Below are 23,617 nucleotides of genomic sequence, written 5' to 3'. Positions count from 1 at the left end.
AATTATCCTCATCATTGGAAATATGTCACAATACTGAGTAATGTTGGTGGAAACTTTCAGTTCACGCAGGATAAAGCAACACATGTCATTAATACAGCTGGATGGTTAAATGCAGCAAGCGTGAATCTGATACTTAGATATATTTAGGCACAAATATGTAGATTTGCAAAAACTGCGTACACCGACACCTGTCGATGTCATAACCTGGTTATACTTAGTTGTAGTTTACTTCTGTAGAAACCAAGAAAATACTTTTTTTTTCATACACTACCCCCAACACGACTGAGGCTGATAGAATGTTAATACATCCTGATGTTAACGGCATATGTTGAGCACTATAGATCTTATTTAATGGGGGCAGCATCAGCCCAGCTGGAGCAAGCAAGGACACATTGCAACAAGCATGTTGCTGTAGCCAATTTACCAATTGTATGGGATCTATTGGGGGAAGCTTACACCCGTAGTGGCAGCAAAATCTGATACAACAAGCATGTTGTATAATCACGGAACTATTGCTTAAACTAGTGTAATTTGGCAGGGTAAGCATACACCTACAGCAGTAGCTCTGACTAGCGGCAACAAAACTGATACAACAAGCATGTTGTATAATGACAGAACTATTGTAGTCCGGTCGGGGAAGCATGCACCCTAGCTCTGAGTCATATACAGTGCGCAGCTAGCAATGAAGTAGGCTACAGTGTGCTACCTCATTCAAGTATGTTACCTATAATCTAGATAAGCTTTAGCCACAAGCATGTGCTAACTTTATTACTACAGCGTGTTGCTTAGGACAGTATGCGCAATAATACTAGTAGCTTAAGTAACAAGCATATACAATAACATTTCCACTAGCAACCACCAGTACAGTACTGAGAGCAAGTTGCTAAAACAACAGAATATTGCTGATACCTAATAAGCTTATCACCAGATAGAGGCCTAAAACACAGCCATGTTCCAAATAACGACTGGGCTAAATAACCTTAAAACAACCATGTTTCCAGTAGCAACAAACAGCTTTTAGAGCAAGATGTTTTCAATAGAAACTAGATAGAATTTAGAACACGCAGTGTTTTTAGAGCAAGCATATTTTAATACACTATAGCTTTAAGAATACTGTGTTTCCAAGAACTAGATAGACCAAGCGAGTCCGATACCCGGCAGAATAAACGCCGAACTGACTCAACTGAATAGTGACTGTTTACTGTCTTTTTAGAGCTGTGCCACAGCAGAAATTATTCAGTTTGCACCATGAATTGTTATTTCCTACCTATCAGCGCAAGAATCTGTTGAATCTGTGCTGCATAGTGCTAAAAGAACAGCATGTGCAACGCAAGCAGTTGCCAATGACAGCAGATAAGTAACGCACAATCTCAAAATAGATTCAAGTTAATATAATAACCCGATAGCTGCTGATAATACTCAAGGAGCTTATAAATGTATACAGTGATAGGCGTCGCGTCGTATTCCTATAGGTAGACATGGATCATCTGAGAGTCAGCTGATCCGAGCTTGACTAACGTGACCTGCCAGAACTGACGCTACGCTTGATGTTTTTCAGATTTTTCATTGAGGTGCTCTCTCCATATTTCCGAGTCTTTGCTGCCATTAGCCACTTTCTACAACACTTTTGGATCCTTCACTGGAGTCTGAATATAACTCAATCCCGCCAAACATTTACTCTTTGAATTCTTGCACCTGGGAACTAAACATGTTGACATTGTGATTAAAAGTTTGCTAAGAAGGATTTCCTACTTAAGCAACAAGGTGGTATTTTACGCTGGTCAAGAGTATCCGTAGCTGACTGGGAGTGGCCTTGGACGGCAACATACCCAGTACATTCTGGGTGTTGAAGTTTTACTACCCATTTCCTACTTATTTGGCAAAAGGAAAGACAACAGCCCCTTTTCTCGGTTTTATATATTTAGGTAGCACAGATTTCATTTTTTTTCTGGCTTTTTACCGCATAGGCAGCCACGTTTTATTAAAGTAATTCAGTGGTGAATTACTCCTTTAAGAATGAAATACCTCTGTAGTCATCAGAAAGTGTTGAGTAGTTTAAAGTAGTCAGTTTTATTATTTATTTTTTTACTGCCATCCAGAAGGCCCACAGCAGCAGATGGAAATCTTTAACTGTCCATTTTGTATTTAATAAAAAGAGTATACAGAATAGAAATATTTATTCTAATAAATGTCTATGTGTTTTCAGCTCCTACACATGAAGAGTAACAAGTATTTGACGGTGAATAAGCGTCTCCCAGCGTTGCTGGAGAAGAACGCTATGCGTGTCACTCTTGATGGGACGGGGAATGAGGGCTCCTGGCTTTTTATTCAGCCTTTCTGGAAACTCAGAGCTAATGGAGACAATGTAATGAACACATACATATACAATCTACTCAACAGTCACACAATGTTAACAAGCTATACGGGTGAATCTCATGAAACTTGTCAAGAACATCTCGGTCATATTTTACCACAAAATCTCATTAAAAAACCAAGACATTTGCATAAAGTTGAAGACTGTGTTTAGATCCATTAATATTTTTGCATTATGACATTATTTCCATTACAATTAAGCCATACCCACCACCGCTGTCTTGACTGTAATGCAAAACATTTTACATATAAATTAATATACCACTTTAAAAATATATGAATTATTTAATTTAAGCATTTACAGTGTTTGGACAATAAAACTGAAACCCTTGCCAATACAGTGTTGGAGGTTTCACACCTATATATTCGCGGCCTGGTGACCAATCTTCACTGATTTTACCTTCCATCAGTAAGAGCGGAGTGTGAAGGTTGAATTAGCAGAGCAATAGCACAGCTGTACATACAATATTGCAATCCACTCAACTTTTTTTAATATTGTTTTTGGGTGCAATATAACCATGACAAGCTTTTATAAGATTCACCTTTATACCTATATACACAAACACCTATATTCTTTAAAGGCATTTACATTTACCTGCACACCTAATTACATATCATAGTCTATACAAATATTGACACAAATATCCATGCACATAGCCCACATTCAAACTCACAAAGTTAGGTAAATGCATGCAAATGATCCTCTTACACATTTAAAACAGGTTTACCGGGCTAATCCGTGTTTAAATGTTTGTAGATTGCTTCCCCCTTGTGTAAACTGATAGAGATGTACATATTTGCTTTTCAGATATCTGTGGCCATGGCAGTCATATTAAGTCCCTTACATAATTGTTTGTACTCCATTTCAGGTGGTAGTTGGAGATAAGGTGATCATGAATCCTGTAAACGCTGGACAGCCTCTCCATGCCAGTAGTTATGAGCTTCCTGATCACCCAGGGTGCAAAGAGGTGGGCATGTTCAAGAAAATGTGATCAGTTTGCCTTTGTTTGTCTACATGACTGTGAAGTAGGCCGGGGGATTATGGGTGATTGTAAGCAGTCCAGATGATTCTTAGAAACATTCCCTTAACTTGAGACATGCTGTTGCAGCCATCTCCAACATGTATATGTTGTCTGAGATTATTGATGGCTCTGTAAAGAAAAGTAAGAAAAATGAATTAGCTGAAATGAGTGCTGTGTGCCATTGTATTTTTATAATGTAAGACTGCCACCTACAGATCAACTCAGTGAACAGCAACACCAGCTGGAAGATCAATCTGTTTATGATGTTCAGTGACCACAAAGATGAAGTCCTTAAGGGAGTAAGTCCAACAGACACATACAAACCTGTGCTGTAGTTAACACTAACAAATCCACGCTGTTATTTTGCTGCTTTTAAAATAATTGCTATTGCATGTTCACACTTGTGGGACCTTCAACTTTTGCATACATCGTAGCCACATTTTTATCAAATTTTATGCTATATATTCAAAGCCAAGCCATTTATGTTGACATTTCATAATAAGAGTCACGGATGACTGTTCTGTTCATGCATAGGGAGATGTGGTGAGACTCTTCCACGCAGAACAGGAGAAGTTTCTGACCTGTGATGAGTACAAGGCAAAGCTCCATGTGTTCCTGCGCACAACTCTGCGTCAGTCTGCTACTTCAGCCACCAGCTCCAATGCATTATGGGAGGTGGAGGTAAGAGTAACCTCATTCATTAATTTAGTAGATTTTCTGCATTTAGTGTGTAGGGGCAGACACTCAAAATAGCCCATATATATATATATATATATATATATATATATGTATGTATGTATGTATGTATGTATGTGTATATATATATATATATACATACAAATGTATTTGTGTTATATTCAGTAATGTATTCAAAATAGATTCAAGTTAATATAATAACTGCGTGAATATTATTTTCTTATACAGTACTTTTATGTATGTATAATATAGCATGCAATGTGTTGGAATAAGTTACGTGTAGACGTTGCAACATATTATGTATTACGTTGCAATTCCTTACGTGTAGAAGTCTGTTGTCTCAATTTTTTTTATAATATGAAGGATTAATTATTTAAAAAAAATATATATATATTGTGAGGTGGAAAGGTGCTTTCATAATGACATAATGATTATTGTTTGCTTTTTTGTTGTAGGTGGTTCATCATGATCCATGTCGTGGAGGAGCAGGACACTGGAACAGCCTCTACCGATTCAAACACTTGGCCACAGGAAATTATCTTGCCGCTGAGGTAAAACCCTTCACATTTATAGAAATCTGATATATGGTTTACAAATATAAAAATGATTTATATATTTGATTTATTTGTGTTGCAGGAGAACCCAGGCTACAAAGAAAACATCAATGATATAGAGGTTGGTAAATGGCATTTTTTGTACGACTTGTTGCTATATGGCATGATGGCACTTTAAATGAAACTTTAATCAGGAGTTGTTTAAAATGAGTGTGTCACTTGTACCTTGTTCATAGGTGGACAGTAGCCGTATCAAGAGAAGCCTTGGAGAAAGGATAAAATACAAGCTCGTAGCAGTGCCTCATGGGAATGACATTGCCTCTCTGTTTGAGCTGGATCCCACCACACTGCAGAAGACTGATTCATTTGTGCCAAGGTATTTAATTATATGCTTTACTTTCTCTCTCTATTTGTCTTGTTGCATTCTGTGGGTAGAAGGACTTCTCTTGATTTACCCCTTAAATATTCTTCTTCTCGACTGCCAACAGAAATTCTTATGTTCGATTCCGTCATCTGTGCACAAACACTTGGATCCAAAGCACCAACATTCCCATTGATATCGATGAGGAGAGGCCCATTCGATTAATGGTGAAAAACTATCTCAGTACCTACAGTACAATCTGTTTGACCATAACTACTTCATGTCAAGAATTCTGTATATCTGAAACATTTAATTCTGACTTCATTCATTAACTCAATTCTAAAATGGGTAGAATTGAAACATAAATCATTTGCTTTTACTACAGCTTTCATTTTTAGTCATTTATTAATTTATTTATGAACGTTTTTTACGCTGCATTTGGTAACTGTGCTATATCACATAATTTGTTATTTTATTCATTTTATTACACTAAAGTTTAAAAGTTTGTTGTCAGTTTAAAATTTTTTTATTAATATATTTTAAAATGTAATTTATACATTTGTGACTTCAAAGGTAAATTTTCAGCAGCCATTACTCCAGTCTTCAGTGTCACATGATCCTTCAGAAATCATTCTAATATGCTAATAATTTGGTGCTCAAGTTAAATTTCTTCTTATTTTTATTGTAGAAAAGATTTGTGCTGCTTAATATTTTTTTGCAAACCGTATTACATTTTTCACAGGATTCTTAAATGAATGGAAATTTTAAAAGAACAGCACTTATTTGCAATAGAAACCTTGTGCAGCATTGTAAATTTAGTTACTGTCTGAATCCAAGAATGCATATATATACTGTATGTCCTCTCCTCCTGTTAGCTGGGCACCTGCCCCACTAAAGAGGACAAAGAAGCCTTTGCCATCGTCTCTGTGCCAGTCATGGAGATTAGAGATCTAGACTTTGCGAATGATGCCAGCCTCATGTTGAGCACCGTAGTTGACAAGTTCAACTCTGCTTTTCCCAGTCCTAATGACAGAAGGTAGAGTTGACATGACACATACTGTAAGCACCAAACCAGAGTCTCAGCCTGAGATTTTTTACTTTGTTCTGGATCCTTAATGGCTGTGGATTTTGGATTAACTTTTTTAAACGCTTGTAAAGTAAACCTGTTGTCAGAGATTTGTGTGTCCTCTGTGCACAGGTATGCCATTAAACTGCTGGAGGATGTGGTTTTCTTTGTCGTCGATCAGTCTAATAATGGCCAGCCTGCCCTGGAAGTGACGATGAACAAGGCCAACCGAGAGAGACAGAAACTTATGAGAGAGCAGAACATTCTTAAACAGGTCTGCTTTTCAACTATTTGAAATATATGGTGTGTCTACAGTTGAAACGTCTTGTTTAGTAAATTATCTAATGTTCATACTCTTCAAACCAATCTTGCTGTCTATTTTTCTGCTTAGATATTTGGGATTATTAAAGCACCATTTAAACAGAGGGGTGCTGAGCCTCCTCTGCTGAGATTAGAGGAGTTGTCTGACCAGAAATACGCCCCCTATCAGTACATGCTCAGACTGTGCTACAGGGTGCTGCGTCACTCACAGGAAGACTATCGTAAGAATCAGGTACTCCAGCCCATACTAACAAAGGGGTTGTAACACATGGTTAAATGGCATTCAGACTTTGTCACACAAGAAAAAGCCACTAGACACAAATCAAAGATGGGGATTTGATCAGCTGATATCTTTTCCTCATTTTATAAGCCATTTTTATCTTGTGCCTTATAGGAGCACATAGCCAAGCAGTTTGGAATGATGCAGTCACAGATTGGCTATGATATATTGGCTGAGGACACCATTACAGCCCTGCTACACAACAACCGCAAACTGCTGGAAAAACACATCACTAAAACCGAGGTGGAGACTTTTGTCAGTCTGGTCCGTAAGAACAGGGAGCCCAGGTTAGTGTTTACATCAGATGAACCTTCTTTGTGAGCAATTACTGATTGATGACACTGATTAAACACAGATTGCCACAAAATTCACCTTCTTTAAAACCCCCCATTCAGGCACACTGAGGTAAGGGAAAGAATTGAAGAGAAAGGATAAAAATGTCCATGAGAAACTAAATTATGACACTTTTATTGGTATTTACCAAGGCAGTACATAATGGTACGTTCAATAAATAGTAAAAATTACAGATCGTCTCAAATGAAACCTTTCGACAGCCCTCCCACTCAAAATTCCAAAATACCATAAAACCAGTTTCCCACACCCTACTTTCAAGGGGGAAAGGGAAAATAAACAAAAAAACAAATAATTACATATACAATCCCTCTCCCCAATATGTGTCTTTCATCTTCCCATTAGGTACAGAAAAAACTTTTTTAATTAACAATATATGATATTACACTTTTACATTTTTCGACATTTTCACCCTATTATGCTTTTATCGAATATTAACTTTCATGTAGTGTGTAATATAGCTGTTTGTAAATGTAAAAGATCAAAGTCCACGACAAATAAAGTTATTATCTCCTAAAAGAAAAATTTATTGTGAACTGCCAAAATGAGTCGTCAGTAATACCAGTTTTACTTTGTGTTACATACCTACGTACCAATGTAACAGATTCGCCAGGCTATGGCCTTCATTGGCTGTGTTGTAAACTTTTTCTTTGCCTTAGAAGCAAAGACCAGGAGACGTTGGGATATCTTTCAAGCAGAAGTTACTCTTTATTAAGAAGTCGCTGTGCGTCGCTGTAGTCATCCAAGTCTAACTAAGGCAGTGTACATAGTGTAGTTTATATACCTTTCAAGGGGGAGGGATTTATTTAGAGGTGGAGACACTCTGAAACAAAGCATGTAAATGAAGTACAGGATCCAGCTCGTTACCAGAAATTCCCCAGCCCTGATCTCATCAGCATAACAGTGTGATTCAAATGCATAGATACTAATCCAATCAGCCGGACAATTCAACGACTGGGACAGGGGCTCCGAGAGCCATTAAAGACAAAGGGTGAGGGTCTCAGTAATCTGATTCATTTAACTTACAATAGAGAGAACACGACTGGCAGGAATCTTTTGCTGGAAACTCTGCTTAACAGCTGATATCATCATCATAACCTTAAAGGGGTCATGACAGGGTTTTGTTTTTTGTTTTATTATGTTCCTTTAGGTCCAATTATAGTATTACATTAGTTTTTTGGACAAAAAACTTTTAAAATTGAGTGATCTCAATTGAGATGACCTTTTCCCACCCTGTTTCCCATCCTCTGATTCAAACAGTCTGTTGTGTGGGTTTTTCCCCTTTAAGAGTTCAGTGTTAACGCCCACTGTTATGATTGGCTAACGTCAGTGCTTACACATAAATTATTAATGCCCCTTAGACAGAACATGTGCGGATTCTGCGGAACTGTTTACATTAGTAGCGGGTGCTGCCGATGATGCGTGCGAGGCGACGGCTCTTGCAATGATACAACACTATATGTTTGATCTGGAATCCGATCAGGAATCAGAAGAAAATTAACCATCACCACAACAACTAAGAATGGATCAGCCCGTGTCCACATGGATAGTGTGAAACTATTTTGAATTAATATGTCATTTGTAACCCGAGACACTTGAAAACGGGTTATTGTTGAATAATCATCCTATAATTTGCAACCAGTTGAACATTATTTTGTCTGAGTGGGCTGGTCAGTTTGACATCCTACATCTTTTAATACAGGCCTGAACATGACGGACTCTGAATCAATATGCAAGTAAACTAAGTAAAAACCATGTGATTATTCATAATGAATGAAACTGCAATTAACGTTTCAAAAAGTAGTTTTAAGATGAAATACATTACTTACAGTGTGCAGCGTCGTTGTTGGGCCTAGTCGGCACGGTCTGATCATTAAGCAAAAGTTTTCTGGCAAAGCCAGCATCATACTGTTCTCAAAACAGTCATCCTTGAAATGTAGAGAAGACCGCTTAAATGAACACTCCCGTGACTGGGACGTCCGCAAAAAATAAACTGCAACCATTTTCCCCTGATGTCTGGATCTTTCGGCAGTGTATTCAAACATGTTGTTTGTCCACAGCCAGGAACAGCACGTCTGTGTGGCATCGCAATATCCTTGTAAACAGACCCACCTGCTGCACGTCGACTGAACACAGCTGTGGGCGCGACAACGATGCGATGATGCGAAATGAGGCGTAGTTGTCTCGCGCTTGAGGCGGTCATATGCAAACGACGGGTACGTCACTTCGTACCGTGACGTCACTTCGTACCATCGATCCACAACGAGGTGTATTTAGAGCTTGATTAAATAAATTGTTTGTTTATATAGGGGAGGACGTCTTAAGCTATGAAACTTGCAGGAAGTTTAATGGTACAAAGACCTGTTATATACCAAAAGATCAAGGCAAATTTGGTTTCTCATGTCATGACCCCTTTAAATGGTAAATTCAGTGTACTCTACCTGAGTTTTTCATGTTATGTTATGTAAGGACATAAGATCAGCAGATCTTAAACAGATTCTTAAATTTGTAATCCCACAACTGCCTGCGAAACAACGTCTACTTTGACCCTCCCTCAGACATTTTAGTTGTAGCTGAGGCCTAGACGAGTTTGGTTCGTGTTGTCGACATGTCCAGAAGACACTGTTTTCTGTGCTGCGAATCCACTTACAGAAAAAAACTGTGCTTTGTACATAAGCGCTGAGGAAACCCCTGGAGCTGAAATTCAGATTTGGTAATAGACGTTTTGTTTCCGATCTGCACTGTAAGCAGTAGACCAATCACAAACTGAGCCGTCTGACCAATCAAAGCAGAGTAGACTGGCGGAAACCTTTAATGCCTTTAATGTAATCTATTGTAGGAGACCTCCTAAACAAAAATATGAACCTTTAACCCTTTATGCCCTGAAGGCATTTTTAGTGTTGTTTTTTTCTGAGTGACATACACAAAAGTGACTCATAACTATTTTAGGGAAAAATAATTAATTACATTTGGACATTCTCATGATGAGCAACTGCTGATAAAAGAAAAACTAAAATTGTTTATTATAATGTTACATATCTTTCTTATTTGACATGCAATAACTCAGGAAGGAAATAAGGTAGGAGGACAAATCTTTTTTGGTAAAGTTCCCCAACATGTGAACTGTATCTGGATTAAATTTTGTGGTGATAGCATGAATGTAATCAAAAATGAATTAGGACTAATTTTAATCTTGTTAATCTGCTGTAAATAATGACGTGCATTTTTCCAAGATAGGATGATTTTTCATAAATTTACGAGTGAAACCGTGTCATAAAAGCCACATCTGTATATTATTTAGATATGGGTCTTGCGGAGCTCCAAGTACAAAAACTCGCTCAAATTTAGTTATGCAATTATGCTTGTTTTATTCTACCCCGTAAGACCTTTCAAATGACATCTGAGCTCTATGATGTTTTGACATATTACATATTACAAAAAAAGTATTTCATAAATTATGAAAACATTTTTTAACTTTATTTATCAACAAATAACTCTGCACTACTTAGGAGTTAATCCAATTGGCTGCATGCAATGTAGAGTTCAGACTCTAAGCTTTTAAATTACACCTGTTTTGTGTTGATCAAGGTAGATCAAGTAGTTTTGAAAAATATGATTTAAAAAAAATTTCACAGCTAGGTGGCGTTTTAGAGGAACTACTCAATACTAAGAGTTGATCAAAATGGTAGATGCATGTTTGATGCTATTTTGTCTGATTTCATTCAGTGGTTGCTTAGTAATTTGATTACAAATATTTGGGGGGTGGGAGCACTTTGGGTTTAAGGGTTAAAATAGCATAATTGGAGGCACATGGATGACAAAATCTGGATGACAAGATCTGATTGTCTGTAAATGCCTGTTGCATGTTTTTTTGTTTTGGTTTCCAGATTTCTGGACTATCTGTCAGACTTGTGTGTGTCCAATAATGTAGCGATCCCAGTTACTCAAGAGCTGATCTGTAAATGCGTGCTGGATGGCAAGAACCAGGATATTCTCATGAAAACTGAGTAAGTCTACAAAAAACCTCGACGTGTGTCTGTCTTGGGTTATGTGCTTGTGTGAATACTTTTTGTATGTGTTTATGAAGGCGTCGAGCCGCTAAGGACACACAGCATAGCTCTGAGTACATGGAAGAATTTGGAGAGGAGGATGAAGTTTGGCTGATCTGGTCTCAGAAGGAAAATGAGATCAATGAGAAAAGCATTCGACAGCTTGCCCAAGAGGCCCGCCAAGGGAATGCGCATGACGAAAATGTGCTGACATATTACAGGTACTTGAGAAGGGAAATAACTACTGCTGTCAATAAAACATATTAAAACATTCTTTAACTGATTGTACTATATAAAAATTGACAGCTATGGAAATAACAGAAAAATATTTTTAATTATAGCAACATTGCTGGACAATTATTGTAAAAAAATATATCTTCTGCTTACATCCATACAAATTTTTTTTTAATGGTTTTTTTCCCCAGGTATCAGCTCAAACTATTTGCACGAATGTGTTTCGATCGTCAGTATCTGGCCATAGATGAGATCTCAAAGCAGCTGGATGTGGAGCTGATTTCCCTCTGTATGATGGATGAGGCTCTTCCGTTTGACCTACGAGCGTCTTTCTGTAGACTCATGCTACATGCACACGTCGACCGTGACCCTCAGGAGCTTGTGACACCCATCAAGTTTGCTCGCTTGTGGGCCGAGATCCCCACCTCTATCAGCATTAAAGAGTGTGTTCACATACTCAACAATTACATTACATATGACTTGCGATTGTGTATTTTTTTAAAGCATACTTTTAGTCTCTTATGCTTACCAAGATTGCATTTATTTGATCAAAATGACAGTAAAAACAGTAATATTGTAAAAATTTTTACACTGTTTTATTACAGTTTAAAATAACTGTTTTGTTTTTTAATGTTTTAAAATGTAATTTATTCCTGTGATGGTGATTTTTTTTCAGCATCATTACTCCAGTCTTCAGTGTCACATGATGCTTCAGAAATCGTTATAATATGCTGATTTGGTGCTTATTATCTTATTATTCTTATTACTAATGAAAACAGTAGTCCTGCTTAATATTTTAGTGGAAACTGTGATACATTTTTTTTCAGGAATTTTAAATGAATAGAAAGTTCAAAAGAACAGCATGTATTTGAAATGGAAATCTTTTGTAACAATGTTAGTCTTTATTGTCACTTTTGAGCAATTGAATGCATCCTTGCGGAATAAATGTATCAATTTCTTTTAAACTTTTGAACGGTAGGGTATGCAAAGACATTTTTGTTGTATTGCATTATTCATTATTTAAACAATGAAAGGTGTAATCATGGTGTTTGCTGTTTTATGTTATAGTTATGACTCTCACCTGGACTACTCACGAGACAATAAAAAGAACAAGTTTGCCAATACAATGGCTTTTATGGAAGAGTACCTCAACAATGTTCTCATTGATGACCTGCCTTTTGCCAACGAGGAGAAAAACAAGCTAACATATGAGGTACAGTTGCAATTGTTATTAAAATGATTTGTCAAGATTACACAAGTGGTGTTTACCTCACTGCAAACCAAAATGACATCCAGCTCCCCCTCTCTGAATGTAATGGACGTCCAGAGAGGGGAAGCTGGATGTCAAGCGCCTTGCAGATGATAAACTGTCCGTTAAACATGTATATGTTACATATTTGACACTAATATTGCCAAATCACATTCACATATTTCCTTTATTTACATTGTTTGTAGGTGGTGAGCTTGGCAAGACATCTCATCTACTTTGGGTTCTACAGTTTTTTTGAGCTCCTGAGGTTAACTCGTACTCTTCTGGGAATCATAGACTGCACTCCAAGTAATGCTACTACCAACCCACTGTTTAGTGATGATGGCAGTGGTTAGTATTCAAGAACAAGAAAACAATTCAATATCTTGTGTGGTTCAGATGAACCCAAGGCTCCAGAAGACGACTAAAATTGTCACTTTTTTTTTTAAATGTTGAAAATAAAAAAATAATATATATTTGTAATTATTTTACAAAACAATTACTAGAACAATGATTATTAGCTAAAGTGCATTATTGAAGTTATATAATTTGTCTCCTAAAGTTAAATTTTAAGCTCCATATTCTTTTTTCTTTTTCTTTTAGTGAATAAATTCATCATTTGTGTTGTATTCACAATGACAGAATTAAACTTGCTAGAATTCCAGTGTCAAAACTCTTGAATCATTCTTCCTAGGTAAGAACGTCAGGCGCTCTATTCATGGCATGGGTCAGATGATGTCCACCATGGTGCTAAACAGGAAGCCGTCCATTTTCTCCGCCCCTGGTCGCCCTGGTGGTCTAGACAGCCAGGCTGGCAGTAAAGATAGCATTGACACACAGGACATAACTGTCATGGACACCAAACTGAAGATCTTGGAGATATTACAGGTAGATGCTGTCAAAGAAGGTGGCAACAGCTTTGTGCTGTCAGTGTTGGCAAGACCTAAAACTTCTGCTTTTGTGCAGTTTATCCTCAGCGTGCGCCTGGACTATCGGCTTTCCTTTCTACTCTCTGTCTTCAAGAAGGAGTTTGTGGATGTCTATCCAATGGGTGATGCGGATGCGACACATCATACGGAGCACGAGGGTAACTTATGTTTAGACAAATGTACCAAATAAAACTGTTGGATGAATGTCAGAACCTACCTGCTAATCAAATAACATATAATATAATCAATTAACAATTTATAAAATAACATTATAATCAATTAACAACATAGAAACAATTCTTCCATTCTTCTTTGAACTAATCCCTCTATTCTATTTTTCATTGTTGTTTTTGTCTCAGAGCTTCGTTCTGGTGAGAGTGGCAATGTTTCATAATTTCTTGATTCTCAAAATGAGTTCCTTAAAAATGAAGTGTGGCATTGTTTTTTGATGATAAAATACTTTCTCCTGTCACTTAATATGCAAGACATCTATTAGTTTGTATTTTGGAAAAATTATTTGACATTTGTAGTTCCATTTGTAAGTGCTAGTGGCGCAGCAATAACACACTTCACCTTTAATGGAAGACCATTTTAAATAGTACTAAATTTAGATTAGTAGAAGTCATACTAGTAGTATTAGTTTGCTTTCTAATTGTGCGTTCTAATTATTTATTTATTTTTTAAAATACTTTAACAGCTTCCATCAACCTCCAGCACATTGGAGAGCAGGCAGAGGCAATGTTTGGAATTGGGTGTGTTAATGAACAGTTAATTATATTTCCACATTACAGTTCATCAAAGTTAATACAGTGCTTGTGACCTATGACCTCTCATTGACCTCTGACCATACAGTAAAGGAAACAGCATTCTGGAAGTGGACGATGAAGGGGGGCGAATGTTTCTGCGTGTTCTGATCCACCTCATTATGCACGACTACCCCCCGTTGGTTTCTGGGGCCTTGCAGTTGCTCTTCAAGCATTTCAGTCAAAGACAAGAAGTCCTCCACACCTTTAAACAGGTAGAGTGTACAGCCCACTCAAACATATACAAACAACTTGCTTTTATTGGTAAAAAGATGTGCCTAGATACCCTCAGGTCAAACATCTGCAGGTAAACCTATTCCCAGATGTGCAACCATCAGTACCATACAATTCACATTTTATGTGCCAATTACAATTCCAGTGCCACAAAAGTAAAAAAAATAAAAAATAAAAACCTTTTTAAAGTGGTTGAAACACAATCGGGTTTTAAAATTACTGATATCAGTTCTTTATCCTGCTATGTTTGTTCTCTTCAGGTCCAGCTCCTCATTTCAACTCAGGATGTTGACAACTACAAACACATAAAACGAGATCTGGATCTTCTGCGCACCATGGTGGAGAAGTCTGAGCTTTGGGTCATTAAAAAAGGTAGTTCTGGGGGAGATGGGAAGAAAGACAAGAAAGACAAAAAAGAGGCTGCACCGGTGAGTTATACACTGAGGTATGTGGGATTGTGTATAATAGAATAATTAGGTGAAAGAAGCTCATTTTTCTTTTCTTTTTCATGCAGGTGTCTCCAGACGAGGAGGCAGATACTAAGAAACAGAAGGTTGAAAAGAGCAATGAAAGCTACCAGAATGTCAAAGAGGTAATGTTCTCAGTTTATTTCTCTGTTGATCAATAATATATTATATTAATTACAGTGGGAACCAACAGTCTGAAACGTCATATTATACCACCATTCAAAAGTTTGGGGTCAGTAAAACAAAATTTGTTTGGAAAGAAATTAATACTTTTATTCAGCAAGGATGCATTAAATTGATCAAAAGTAACAGTTAAGCCATTTATAATATTACAAAAGAGTTCTATCACAAATAAATGCTGTTCTTTTAAACTTTTTATTCATTAAAGAATCCTTAAAAAACTGATCATGATTTCCACAAAAATATTAAGCAGTTTCTGTTTTTAAACCGTTTCCAACATTGATAATAATAAGCATATTATAACAATTTCAGACGGATCATGTGACACTAAAGACTGGAGTAATGGCAGCTTAAAATTTATCTTAAATTTAGAATAAATCACATTTAAAACTATGTAAAAAAAAAAATTTTATTTTACAATATTAATATATATATATATATATATATATATATATATATATATATATATATATATATATATATATTTTTTTTTTACTAATCAAATAAATGCAGCCTTTGTCAGGATAAGAGACTTCTTTCATAAACATTGGAATAATTTACTTACCCCAAACTTTATATTATATTATTAAAGACTTTTGTATTCACAATTATATGTTTTATATATATTTTGTATTTAATATACTGTATATATAAATGTGTATGCAAAATAATGGCATAGATGGATAGAAACTTGTTAAATGAACAAACCAATATTTAAATCTTCTATCTGATCTCCAGATTCTAGAGCGTTTGAATAAAATGTGCAGTTCAGGTGTATTTAAGAAGCAACAAAGGCTGTTGAAGAACATGGGCGCCCACAAAGTTATGCTGGACTTGTTGCAGATCTCTTATGATCGGGTTTGTGGTCTTTTTTTAAAGCAGATAAAATCTGTTGTAGATTTTAAGCAAGGTCTTGATCTTGTCCCTAAAAACGATTTTTTTTTCTGTTAAAAGAATGACACCAAAATGCAGGAGATCATCAGGTACACGCATCTGTTCCTGCAGAAGTTCTGCCAAGGGAATCTGGAGAATCAGACTCTCCTCCATAAACACCTCAACCTCTTTCTCACACCTGGGGTGAGTGAAAAGCATGGAGGATAAAAAAAACCCCATCTTGAAATAGCCAAAGATGTTTATCATGTTTGTTCATTGTGCTCTCATCTCTGTTTTTTGTTTTAGCTCCTAGAGGCAGAAACAATGCAGCACATTTTCAGTAATAATTTCCAGCTCTGTTCTGAGATCAGTGAGTCTGTGCTGCATCATTTTATCCATTGCCTCGCCACACATGGCCGGCACATTCAGTACCTCAACTTTCTGCACACCATCATTAAGGCCGAGGGAAAATATGTGAAGAAATGTCAAGACATGATCATGACTGAGGTTTGTGATTGTGACTAAAATAAAGCAACCTTGAATTATTGTACAGCATGTATTAATTTTAACCATGTGCTGAATTAAAATGGATTATTTAGGAGACCATTTGTTGTAGGGGTTTTAAAATAATTTATTTGATGGGTTGGTATGTTATACAAGGTGCTTGCTGTTTTTTTTAAAATTATGATTCACAATGTATTTTGTTAGATTTTTCATTTTAATAATGATTTTAAAGCAATGTCAATTCAGTCCAACTGGTGGTAGATAGTCAGATGACATCTCTTTTCACCATTAGCTTACAAGTGCAGGCGATGATGTGGTCGTCTTCTACAACGATGACTCATCATTCGACACCATGGTGGATCTGATGACACAGTCGCGGGAAGGGGTGAAGGACGACAGCCCTCTACGGTACCATATTTCTCTGGTTGAGCTGCTGGCTGCATGCGCGGAGGGTAAAAACGTCTACACCGAGATCAAGTGCACATCTCTGCTTCCCCTAGAGGACATGGTGAAAGTAATCACACATGACGACTGTATCACAGAGGTAATCACATGATGACAGACATGAAATGAAAGCTCTTCTTTAAAAAAAATGTCATTTCTTGTCTGGAAGGATTATTTTCAACCTCCCAGTTTTTGTTTGCTGTGTTGCAAGTCAATTAATTGATTACATTAGAATTTATAGCATAAACATTTTTGCAAACAATAGCAAAGCCTGTTGCATGTTATGAATCAGAAAAATCGTGAATCTCCTCTGTGTTGTGCAGGTGAAAATCGCCTATGTAAACTTTGTGAACCACTGCTATGTAGACACAGAAGTGGAGATGAAAGAGATCTACACCAGCAACCACATCTGGAAGCTGTTTAACAGCTTCACTGTAGATATGGCCAGGGTGAGTCCATTGTACCACTGATGCTGGATAAGATGTGCTTTACTGAGTGGCGTTCATTTAACTTGGTTTAATTTAAACCCCAGGTGTGCTCCAACCGTGAGAAACGCATGTCGGACCCTGTGCTGGAGAAGTACGTGATTCAGGTGGTTTTAGACACTGTAACTGCCTTCTTCAGCTCTCCCTTCTCAGAGAACAGCACCAGCACAGAGGTGAGGCATCATCTGCCTTTCATAGTCTTATTTCTGTTCTCTGCCACATCTGCTTTTATTCATTGTGAGTACGACAGATTATTAGGGCCCAAACACATACCGTTAAACTTCAAATAATAGCCCCGGCTTTTATTTTCCCAAATCGTCGAACTGCACCGGCTTGTATTTGAGACGGGCGTCTATATGAGACAGGCCTTTATAATTTAGTGTTGAGATGTTGTTCATTGAGATGTTGTTCCTAGAGTCTCTAATCTCTAAAAATCTCCAAATGCTCCATGAAACTGCGGTCTTCCGACCTTTTACTATCGTGTCAATTGATTTTGATTAATAAATATGTGCGAGGGAGAGAGAGCAAGACAGCGCTTGTGTTGTTTGAAGACGTGAGAGTGCGCGCGCGCGGCCGGGGCGCTCTCTCTGCTCGTTTGCGCCCTGTCAAGTGCAGCAGTCATTCTATTCTACATCACTCACCGATCAAAAAAGGCTTTGGCGGGACACAAATTTGCTTTGGCGGCCGCCAAAAAGCGGACGATCTGACGGGTTTTAGAAGATTACCGGTAAATACAACCCGAAACTAAAAAACTGACCCGGCCACCATTTGAGACCGGCCTTTATTTACCCAAACCTGTCACCACACCAGGCGTGTTAAAGAGACAGGCGTCTATTTGGGACTCGGCTATTATTTGAAGTTTTACGGTAAATTTATTTACTGTCACTTTTGATCATTTTAATGCTTCCTTGCTGAATAAAAGTATTCATTTCTTTAAAAAACAAAACAGTACGGTAAATCTGACTGTATCAGAGTTATTTTTGTCTTGTTTTTTATGACTGTCATTAATTAAGGTGTCATTGAGTGTTTTGAGAGGCACCTCTAAATAAAATGCATGATTATTAGTATAGATAACTTTGCAGAAGGAATAATAAGATAAATATGACAACAGATATATTACCGGTATGTTTATTGATATATTATGGTGTCACATAAAAAATGATTTTCCGGCATTTCATCAGGTCACATTTAATTCTCCTAATTTCTTTCTCTTTCTTTTGTCTCATTCAGGCTCATCACACCACTGTAAAACAGCTGCTGCAGTCTACTATGCGTCTGTTAGATTGTCCCTGGCTGCAGCCACAACAAAAAGTCCAAGTAGAGTCATGCATCCGAACTTTGGCAGTGACGAGTAGGTCAACCTGATTTATAAGACAATATTTAAATTTTAAGGGATAAAAACAACCAAGAAAATGATTTTAAAAAGGATTTTACAAACCTAAATTGTGGCAGGAGTTTCAGTTCTCATATACAGTAAAGGTTTTTAAAGTATGACGAGACAATTTAATTGTTTACCTGACCATTGTTGTCCATACAGCAAAGAGTCGCTCCATCCCTCTGCCAGTGGAGTTGGAGGCTCATGTCAACATAATGTTGAGTCACAGTAACGCCCTCACTCTGTCCCGCTCCAGCCAAAACAGCAAAAGCCTGTCACGCCTCACACGGGCTGCTGTTCCCACCAACCCCTGGGACTACAAAAACATAATTGAGAAACTACAGGTGTGTGTGTGTGTGTGTCTGAAAAAGAAGCATCATGCCCATTCAAACTACTTCAGATTTTGGAGACATGTGACTTCCAAAATAAATAATTTGTATCTTTCACAAGTCAAGTTGCTTGGTAGGTGTTTGTATAAAGAAAATACTGTTGCCATCTTACACTACGCTCTTGCCTAAAGTTACTTCAAAAAAGGTGCATGACACCCCTGGACTGTAAAGCATTCAACACAATTCAAGCTTGAATAGTTTGTTTGGGTCTTATTTCTATCAATAATAGTGTATGTATACATGTATTAATGTTTCTGTAACGCTGCTGTCAGGATATCATTAACACACTGGAGGAGCGTGTGATGCCGTTGGTTAATGCAGAGCTGTCAGTGTTGGTGGATGTGCTGCACCAGCCTGAGCTGTTGTTCCTGGAAGGCACAGATGCTCGAGCTCGCTGTGAATCAGGAGGCTTCATATCTAAGTGAGTCTAAACTGTTATGGATCAGTCAAATAAACAAAGATTATACTGCATCATGCAATATTACTGTTTATGAGTGTGTGTGCCGTCATCATCTCACTCCTTTAACTCTGTGCAGATTGATCCAACACACAAAGGCCCTCATGAATTCAGATGAGAAGCTTTGTATCAAAGTCCTCAGAACTCTACAGGAAATGCTCATTCGTGATCTGAACTTTGACGAGAAGGTGAGATTAGATAATAAGGTTGCATTTTACAATGAGGTTTCATTTGTTAACATTAGTTAACTGCATCAGTTACGAACTGCATCAATACGAACAATACTTCTACATGACATTTTTTATTAACTAACATTATCAAAGTTTAATAAATGTTGTAAGAATGTATTGCTTATTTCTAGTTTGTTTAATGCATTAACTAATGTTAACAAATGAGACCTTATCATAAAATGTTACTGATAATAATACTGATTATATCACAATGTAATCTCATAATTTCTCATTCAAATGTAAATGATCAAATTAACTAATATGAACTTCATGAATAAAATAGATCATTTATAAATTATTTTTATTAAAATTTTTAACGTATCGTATTTTAAAAATTAAAACAAAATATATATTCTTAATTTTACTTAGTATAAAGTAGATTATAAGGTCATTCTATTACATTTAATGAATAAAATATATCATTAGAATGTTAAGTAAAATAAGATTTAAGGTATTTTCGTAAATAATCAGTACTATTTAGAGACATGAAATTGTTACAGCACATTTTACTTGGAGAAAACCGTCCCCTACAGGAATTGCATAACTTGAAGTTCATCTTTTGATTTTGCAAATTAAGGAATGGGTGGAAATTATTTTCTGCAGATGCTGTGGACCGTTCTTAACCAAGAATGTTCATTTGTGCTATCTCCAGAGGTTAGCAAAAAAACAAAAAAAAAACAAAAACAAAACCTTCGGGTTTATTTTTGGGCTAGAATTTGTTTTCTATAGTGATTGTAATTAGTTTAATTTCACAATGAATGTCAAAAGGAAGCCCGTGTTTAGATGGGTAAGGGTGTGTGTGAACAGTGAGCATCTATTAAATCAATGCTGTCTTTTGCAGGGCTTCGCCTTAAGAAAGGTGTTACTCCAGAATTACCTCTACAACAACAAAAAGAACATAAAAGCAGAGCTTGTTGAACACGGAGGAGGTAATTTTTTAAAAATAGTTTAAAAGTTTACATTTATATTGTAAACTTTAAATTTACAATTAAATATTAAAGAAACTAAATGAATGAAAAATGAATAGAATTAAGAAATATCACACGAGCAAGAGTGCTGACTTTTGACTGGTAGTGAAATCAGCACAAAACATTCTTTGTGGACTTGCATATGTCTTGTGTAATATGGTGGTGTCTGTGTATGTGAAGGTGGAGAGGTAGAGAGAGACTGGCTGGCAGTCGCAGCATTACAGTGTCGTCTGGACAAAGAAGGTGGCACCAAACTTTTCACAGACCTCGTAACCAGCAGTAAGAACGAGAAGATCTTCCAGGAGAGCATTCAGCTCGCCATCTGTCTGCTAGAAGGAGGCAACACAGAGATTCAGGTAGGAAAGCCGCTGTCATAAAAATATTTAGCTATTGTCATAAATATTGTACCCATTATTCTATCTAAATTGTTTCCTGTGCATATTTATAACAGAACTCTTTCTACAAACTCATGATGGGAGACAACAAGTCAGAGAAGTTTTTTAAAGTGCTGAATGACCGCATGAAGAATGCTCAGCTGGACGTCAAATCCTCCATCTCTGTCAATGTGGGGGAAATGACCAATAAAGCCAAAGATGACAAAGATCAAGAGACAGGTCATTTCAAAAAATAAAATTTTAATGATTTATTCAATATGCATTTCTAATAAATGAAACAAGTGACATTCATTGCTGGTTCTAACAGTGGTTTCCTTCAGGTGTAGTACCTTCCTTTGGCCAATCAGAGCAGCTATATCAACCTGAGCAGCAGGAAGTAGAAACAGAAATGGGCCCCTCTGTCACCATCATGAAACCCATCCTGCGCTTTCTACAGCTGCTCTGTGAGAACCACAATCAGGACCTTCAGGTCTGAACAACCTCAGATTAACAATCAATTTAGAATCAGATCCGGTGATCATGTCATTAGGATGATTAGAGAATGATCCAAAGAGGGTCTTGTGCTTCAGTGGAATCTGGAAATCGGACCTTTAGAGCAAAGTACTGTAGTTCACATGCTCAGTGTCACAAATTGTTTAGTTACCTAGAAATGGTGAATCATTTTTAATATTTCTTAATCTTGTACCACAATGTCCTATACCTTTGTTTATTCCCAGATTTGGATAAAAAAAAAAATCCCAAATGTACAGTGTAGTCTCAGGCTTTTGGACCCAACTGTACATTAATGATTAGACTTTTTAGTATTTAGTATTACTTAATAAATAGTTAAAATAATACATAATTTAGTATTGTTTTACTATTATTTTACATGCCATTTAATTATACTGTTTGTCCAATTAAAAATTGCCTAATTTTTGCTCTAGAATTTTCTTCGCTGTCAGAACAATAAAACAAACTATAACCTGGTGTGTGAGACGCTCCAATTTCTGGACATCATGTGTGGCAGTACAACAGGAGGGCTGGGTCTGCTGGGCCTTTACATCAATGAGAACAACGTGGAGCTGATCACACAGACCCTGGAGACCCTCACAGAGTATTGCCAGGGACCATGCCAAGAGAACCAGGTCAATTGCTAATACTGGATTTATTTTATGTAAAAACATTTTTGGCCATATATGCTTTTATTAATCCATGGCTCAGAAGTTGCTTAATTAGTACTTAAAAAGGATAGTTCAACCTAAAACGAAAATTAAGTCGTCATTTACCCGCCCTGGTTTAGTTCTAATGCCATATGCCCTTCTTTCTTTTTTGGCCCACAAAAGGAGAATAAAAATAGCACAAAAAATGGCAGAGAATAGAAACCAGCATCTTTATAAAAGCAAGAGTATCAAAGAATGGTCTGATGTGACGAGTCTTATATTCAAAGTATTCAGGGGTATACGATAGGGTTTGGTAAAAAACAAACTGAAATTTAATTTATTATTGAACGAAAACTCAGACTAAGACTTACCCAGAAAAAGCACAAAAGTTGTGAGAAATCAAGTCTAAGAAAAACTTAGAAAAATACAATCTATGTACGTACTTCTCTGCCGTGAATATATCCGTTGTGTTCGTCGGACCAAGTTCATTCTCATCTGTCAACTGTCATTCTGATTGATATCTGACAACCGGATTTCTGGTCTGGAAATATTCAATTTAGTGAAGAAAATACACGGATACTTTTTTTGAGATTTCTATGCATCGTATTTCATGTCGTGTTTTATCAAACTTGGTTTGGTGAGTCGGAGTGCTCTGTGGTTCTAATGAATGCGCAGTAGGATCATTCTGATACTTTGGCATCTTTTTTAATAAGCTTGATGCTGGTCACTATTCACTGACATTATATAGATGAGTGCGAGCAGGGATAAAAAAAAAAAAATTCTTTTGTAATCCAAAAAAGAAAGAGGGATATACGGCATGAAAATGAAAATTATGCATTTAAGTACTTAATTATAAAATGAATCCTTAACATGCAAAACAGAAAACGGAGCTACGAAAGATCTTTACTGACCATGCATTAAAACACACACAAGCTGATATTTATTAAGGAAGCAAAGCTTTTTTTTTTGTTATTATTTTTGTTGACTGAGACAAATTATCTAGCAAAACATTGTTTTGAATTCTGTAAAAAATTTCATGAAACCTCTTTTTTGTGTCTCTAAAGACATGCATTGTCTCTCACGAGTGCAACGGCATTGACATCATCACAGCCTTGATTCTAAACGATATCAGTCCTCTCTGTCGTTACCGTATGGAGTTGGTGCTGCAGCTCAAGGTGAAGATGAGGCA

At 36.8% G+C, this 23,617-nt stretch overlaps 1 protein-coding gene across 5 annotated transcripts in view; it reads left to right on the top strand.

Moving 5' to 3' along the window:
- Positions 1-23,617, top strand: part of itpr3 (inositol 1,4,5-trisphosphate receptor, type 3) — a 36,887-nt gene that overhangs the window by 5,330 nt on the left and 7,940 nt on the right. For 3 of the 5 annotated variants that reach the window (XR_013201074.1, XM_077222991.1, XM_077222990.1), the window contains exons 5-43: positions 2,207-2,365; positions 3,243-3,341; positions 3,611-3,694; positions 3,930-4,076; positions 4,547-4,642; positions 4,728-4,766; positions 4,882-5,021; positions 5,134-5,233; positions 5,882-6,042; positions 6,205-6,346; positions 6,464-6,625; positions 6,788-6,960; positions 10,912-11,031; positions 11,112-11,294; positions 11,499-11,750; positions 12,376-12,520; positions 12,763-12,907; positions 13,251-13,444; positions 13,523-13,647; positions 14,175-14,237; positions 14,338-14,503; positions 14,783-14,950; positions 15,037-15,114; positions 15,908-16,027; positions 16,124-16,246; positions 16,349-16,549; positions 16,839-17,090; positions 17,314-17,439; positions 17,523-17,648; positions 18,706-18,826; positions 19,013-19,194; positions 19,512-19,660; positions 19,776-19,884; positions 20,768-20,855; positions 21,075-21,250; positions 21,346-21,508; positions 21,610-21,758; positions 22,213-22,413; positions 23,493-23,603. Coding sequence is in view for 4 of the 5 variants with exons in the window: in XM_077222991.1 (XP_077079106.1) it covers positions 2,207-2,365; positions 3,243-3,341; positions 3,611-3,694; positions 3,930-4,076; positions 4,547-4,642; positions 4,728-4,766; positions 4,882-5,021; positions 5,134-5,233; positions 5,882-6,042; positions 6,205-6,346; positions 6,464-6,625; positions 6,788-6,960; positions 10,912-11,031; positions 11,112-11,294; positions 11,499-11,750; positions 12,376-12,520; positions 12,763-12,907; positions 13,251-13,444; positions 13,523-13,647; positions 14,175-14,237; positions 14,338-14,503; positions 14,783-14,950; positions 15,037-15,114; positions 15,908-16,027; positions 16,124-16,246; positions 16,349-16,549; positions 16,839-17,090; positions 17,314-17,439; positions 17,523-17,648; positions 18,706-18,826; positions 19,013-19,194; positions 19,512-19,660; positions 19,776-19,884; positions 20,768-20,855; positions 21,075-21,250; positions 21,346-21,508; positions 21,610-21,758; positions 22,213-22,413; positions 23,493-23,603 (5,538 nt within the window). In the remaining variant the exon portion in view is untranslated. The remainder of the gene's footprint in view (positions 1-2,206; positions 2,366-3,242; positions 3,342-3,610; positions 3,695-3,929; positions 4,077-4,546; positions 4,643-4,727; positions 4,767-4,881; positions 5,022-5,133; positions 5,234-5,881; positions 6,043-6,204; positions 6,347-6,463; positions 6,626-6,787; positions 6,961-10,911; positions 11,032-11,111; positions 11,295-11,498; positions 11,751-12,375; positions 12,521-12,762; positions 12,908-13,250; positions 13,445-13,522; positions 13,648-14,174; positions 14,238-14,337; positions 14,504-14,782; positions 14,951-15,036; positions 15,115-15,907; positions 16,028-16,123; positions 16,247-16,348; positions 16,550-16,838; positions 17,091-17,313; positions 17,440-17,522; positions 17,649-18,705; positions 18,827-19,012; positions 19,195-19,511; positions 19,661-19,775; positions 19,885-20,767; positions 20,856-21,074; positions 21,251-21,345; positions 21,509-21,609; positions 21,759-22,212; positions 22,414-23,492; positions 23,604-23,617) is intronic. The other 2 variants (XM_077222993.1, XM_077222992.1) reach the window with 1 other exon arrangement.

This window comes from Siphateles boraxobius, unplaced genomic scaffold (genome assembly GCF_051911475.1).
Source record: "Siphateles boraxobius isolate OS27281-9 unplaced genomic scaffold, OSU_SipBor_1 9, whole genome shotgun sequence".
Classification (NCBI taxonomy): Eukaryota; Metazoa; Chordata; class Actinopteri; order Cypriniformes; family Leuciscidae; genus Siphateles; species Siphateles boraxobius.
The sequence above is the reverse complement of the archived record's forward strand: the minus strand, read 5'-3'. Positions and strand labels throughout refer to the sequence as shown.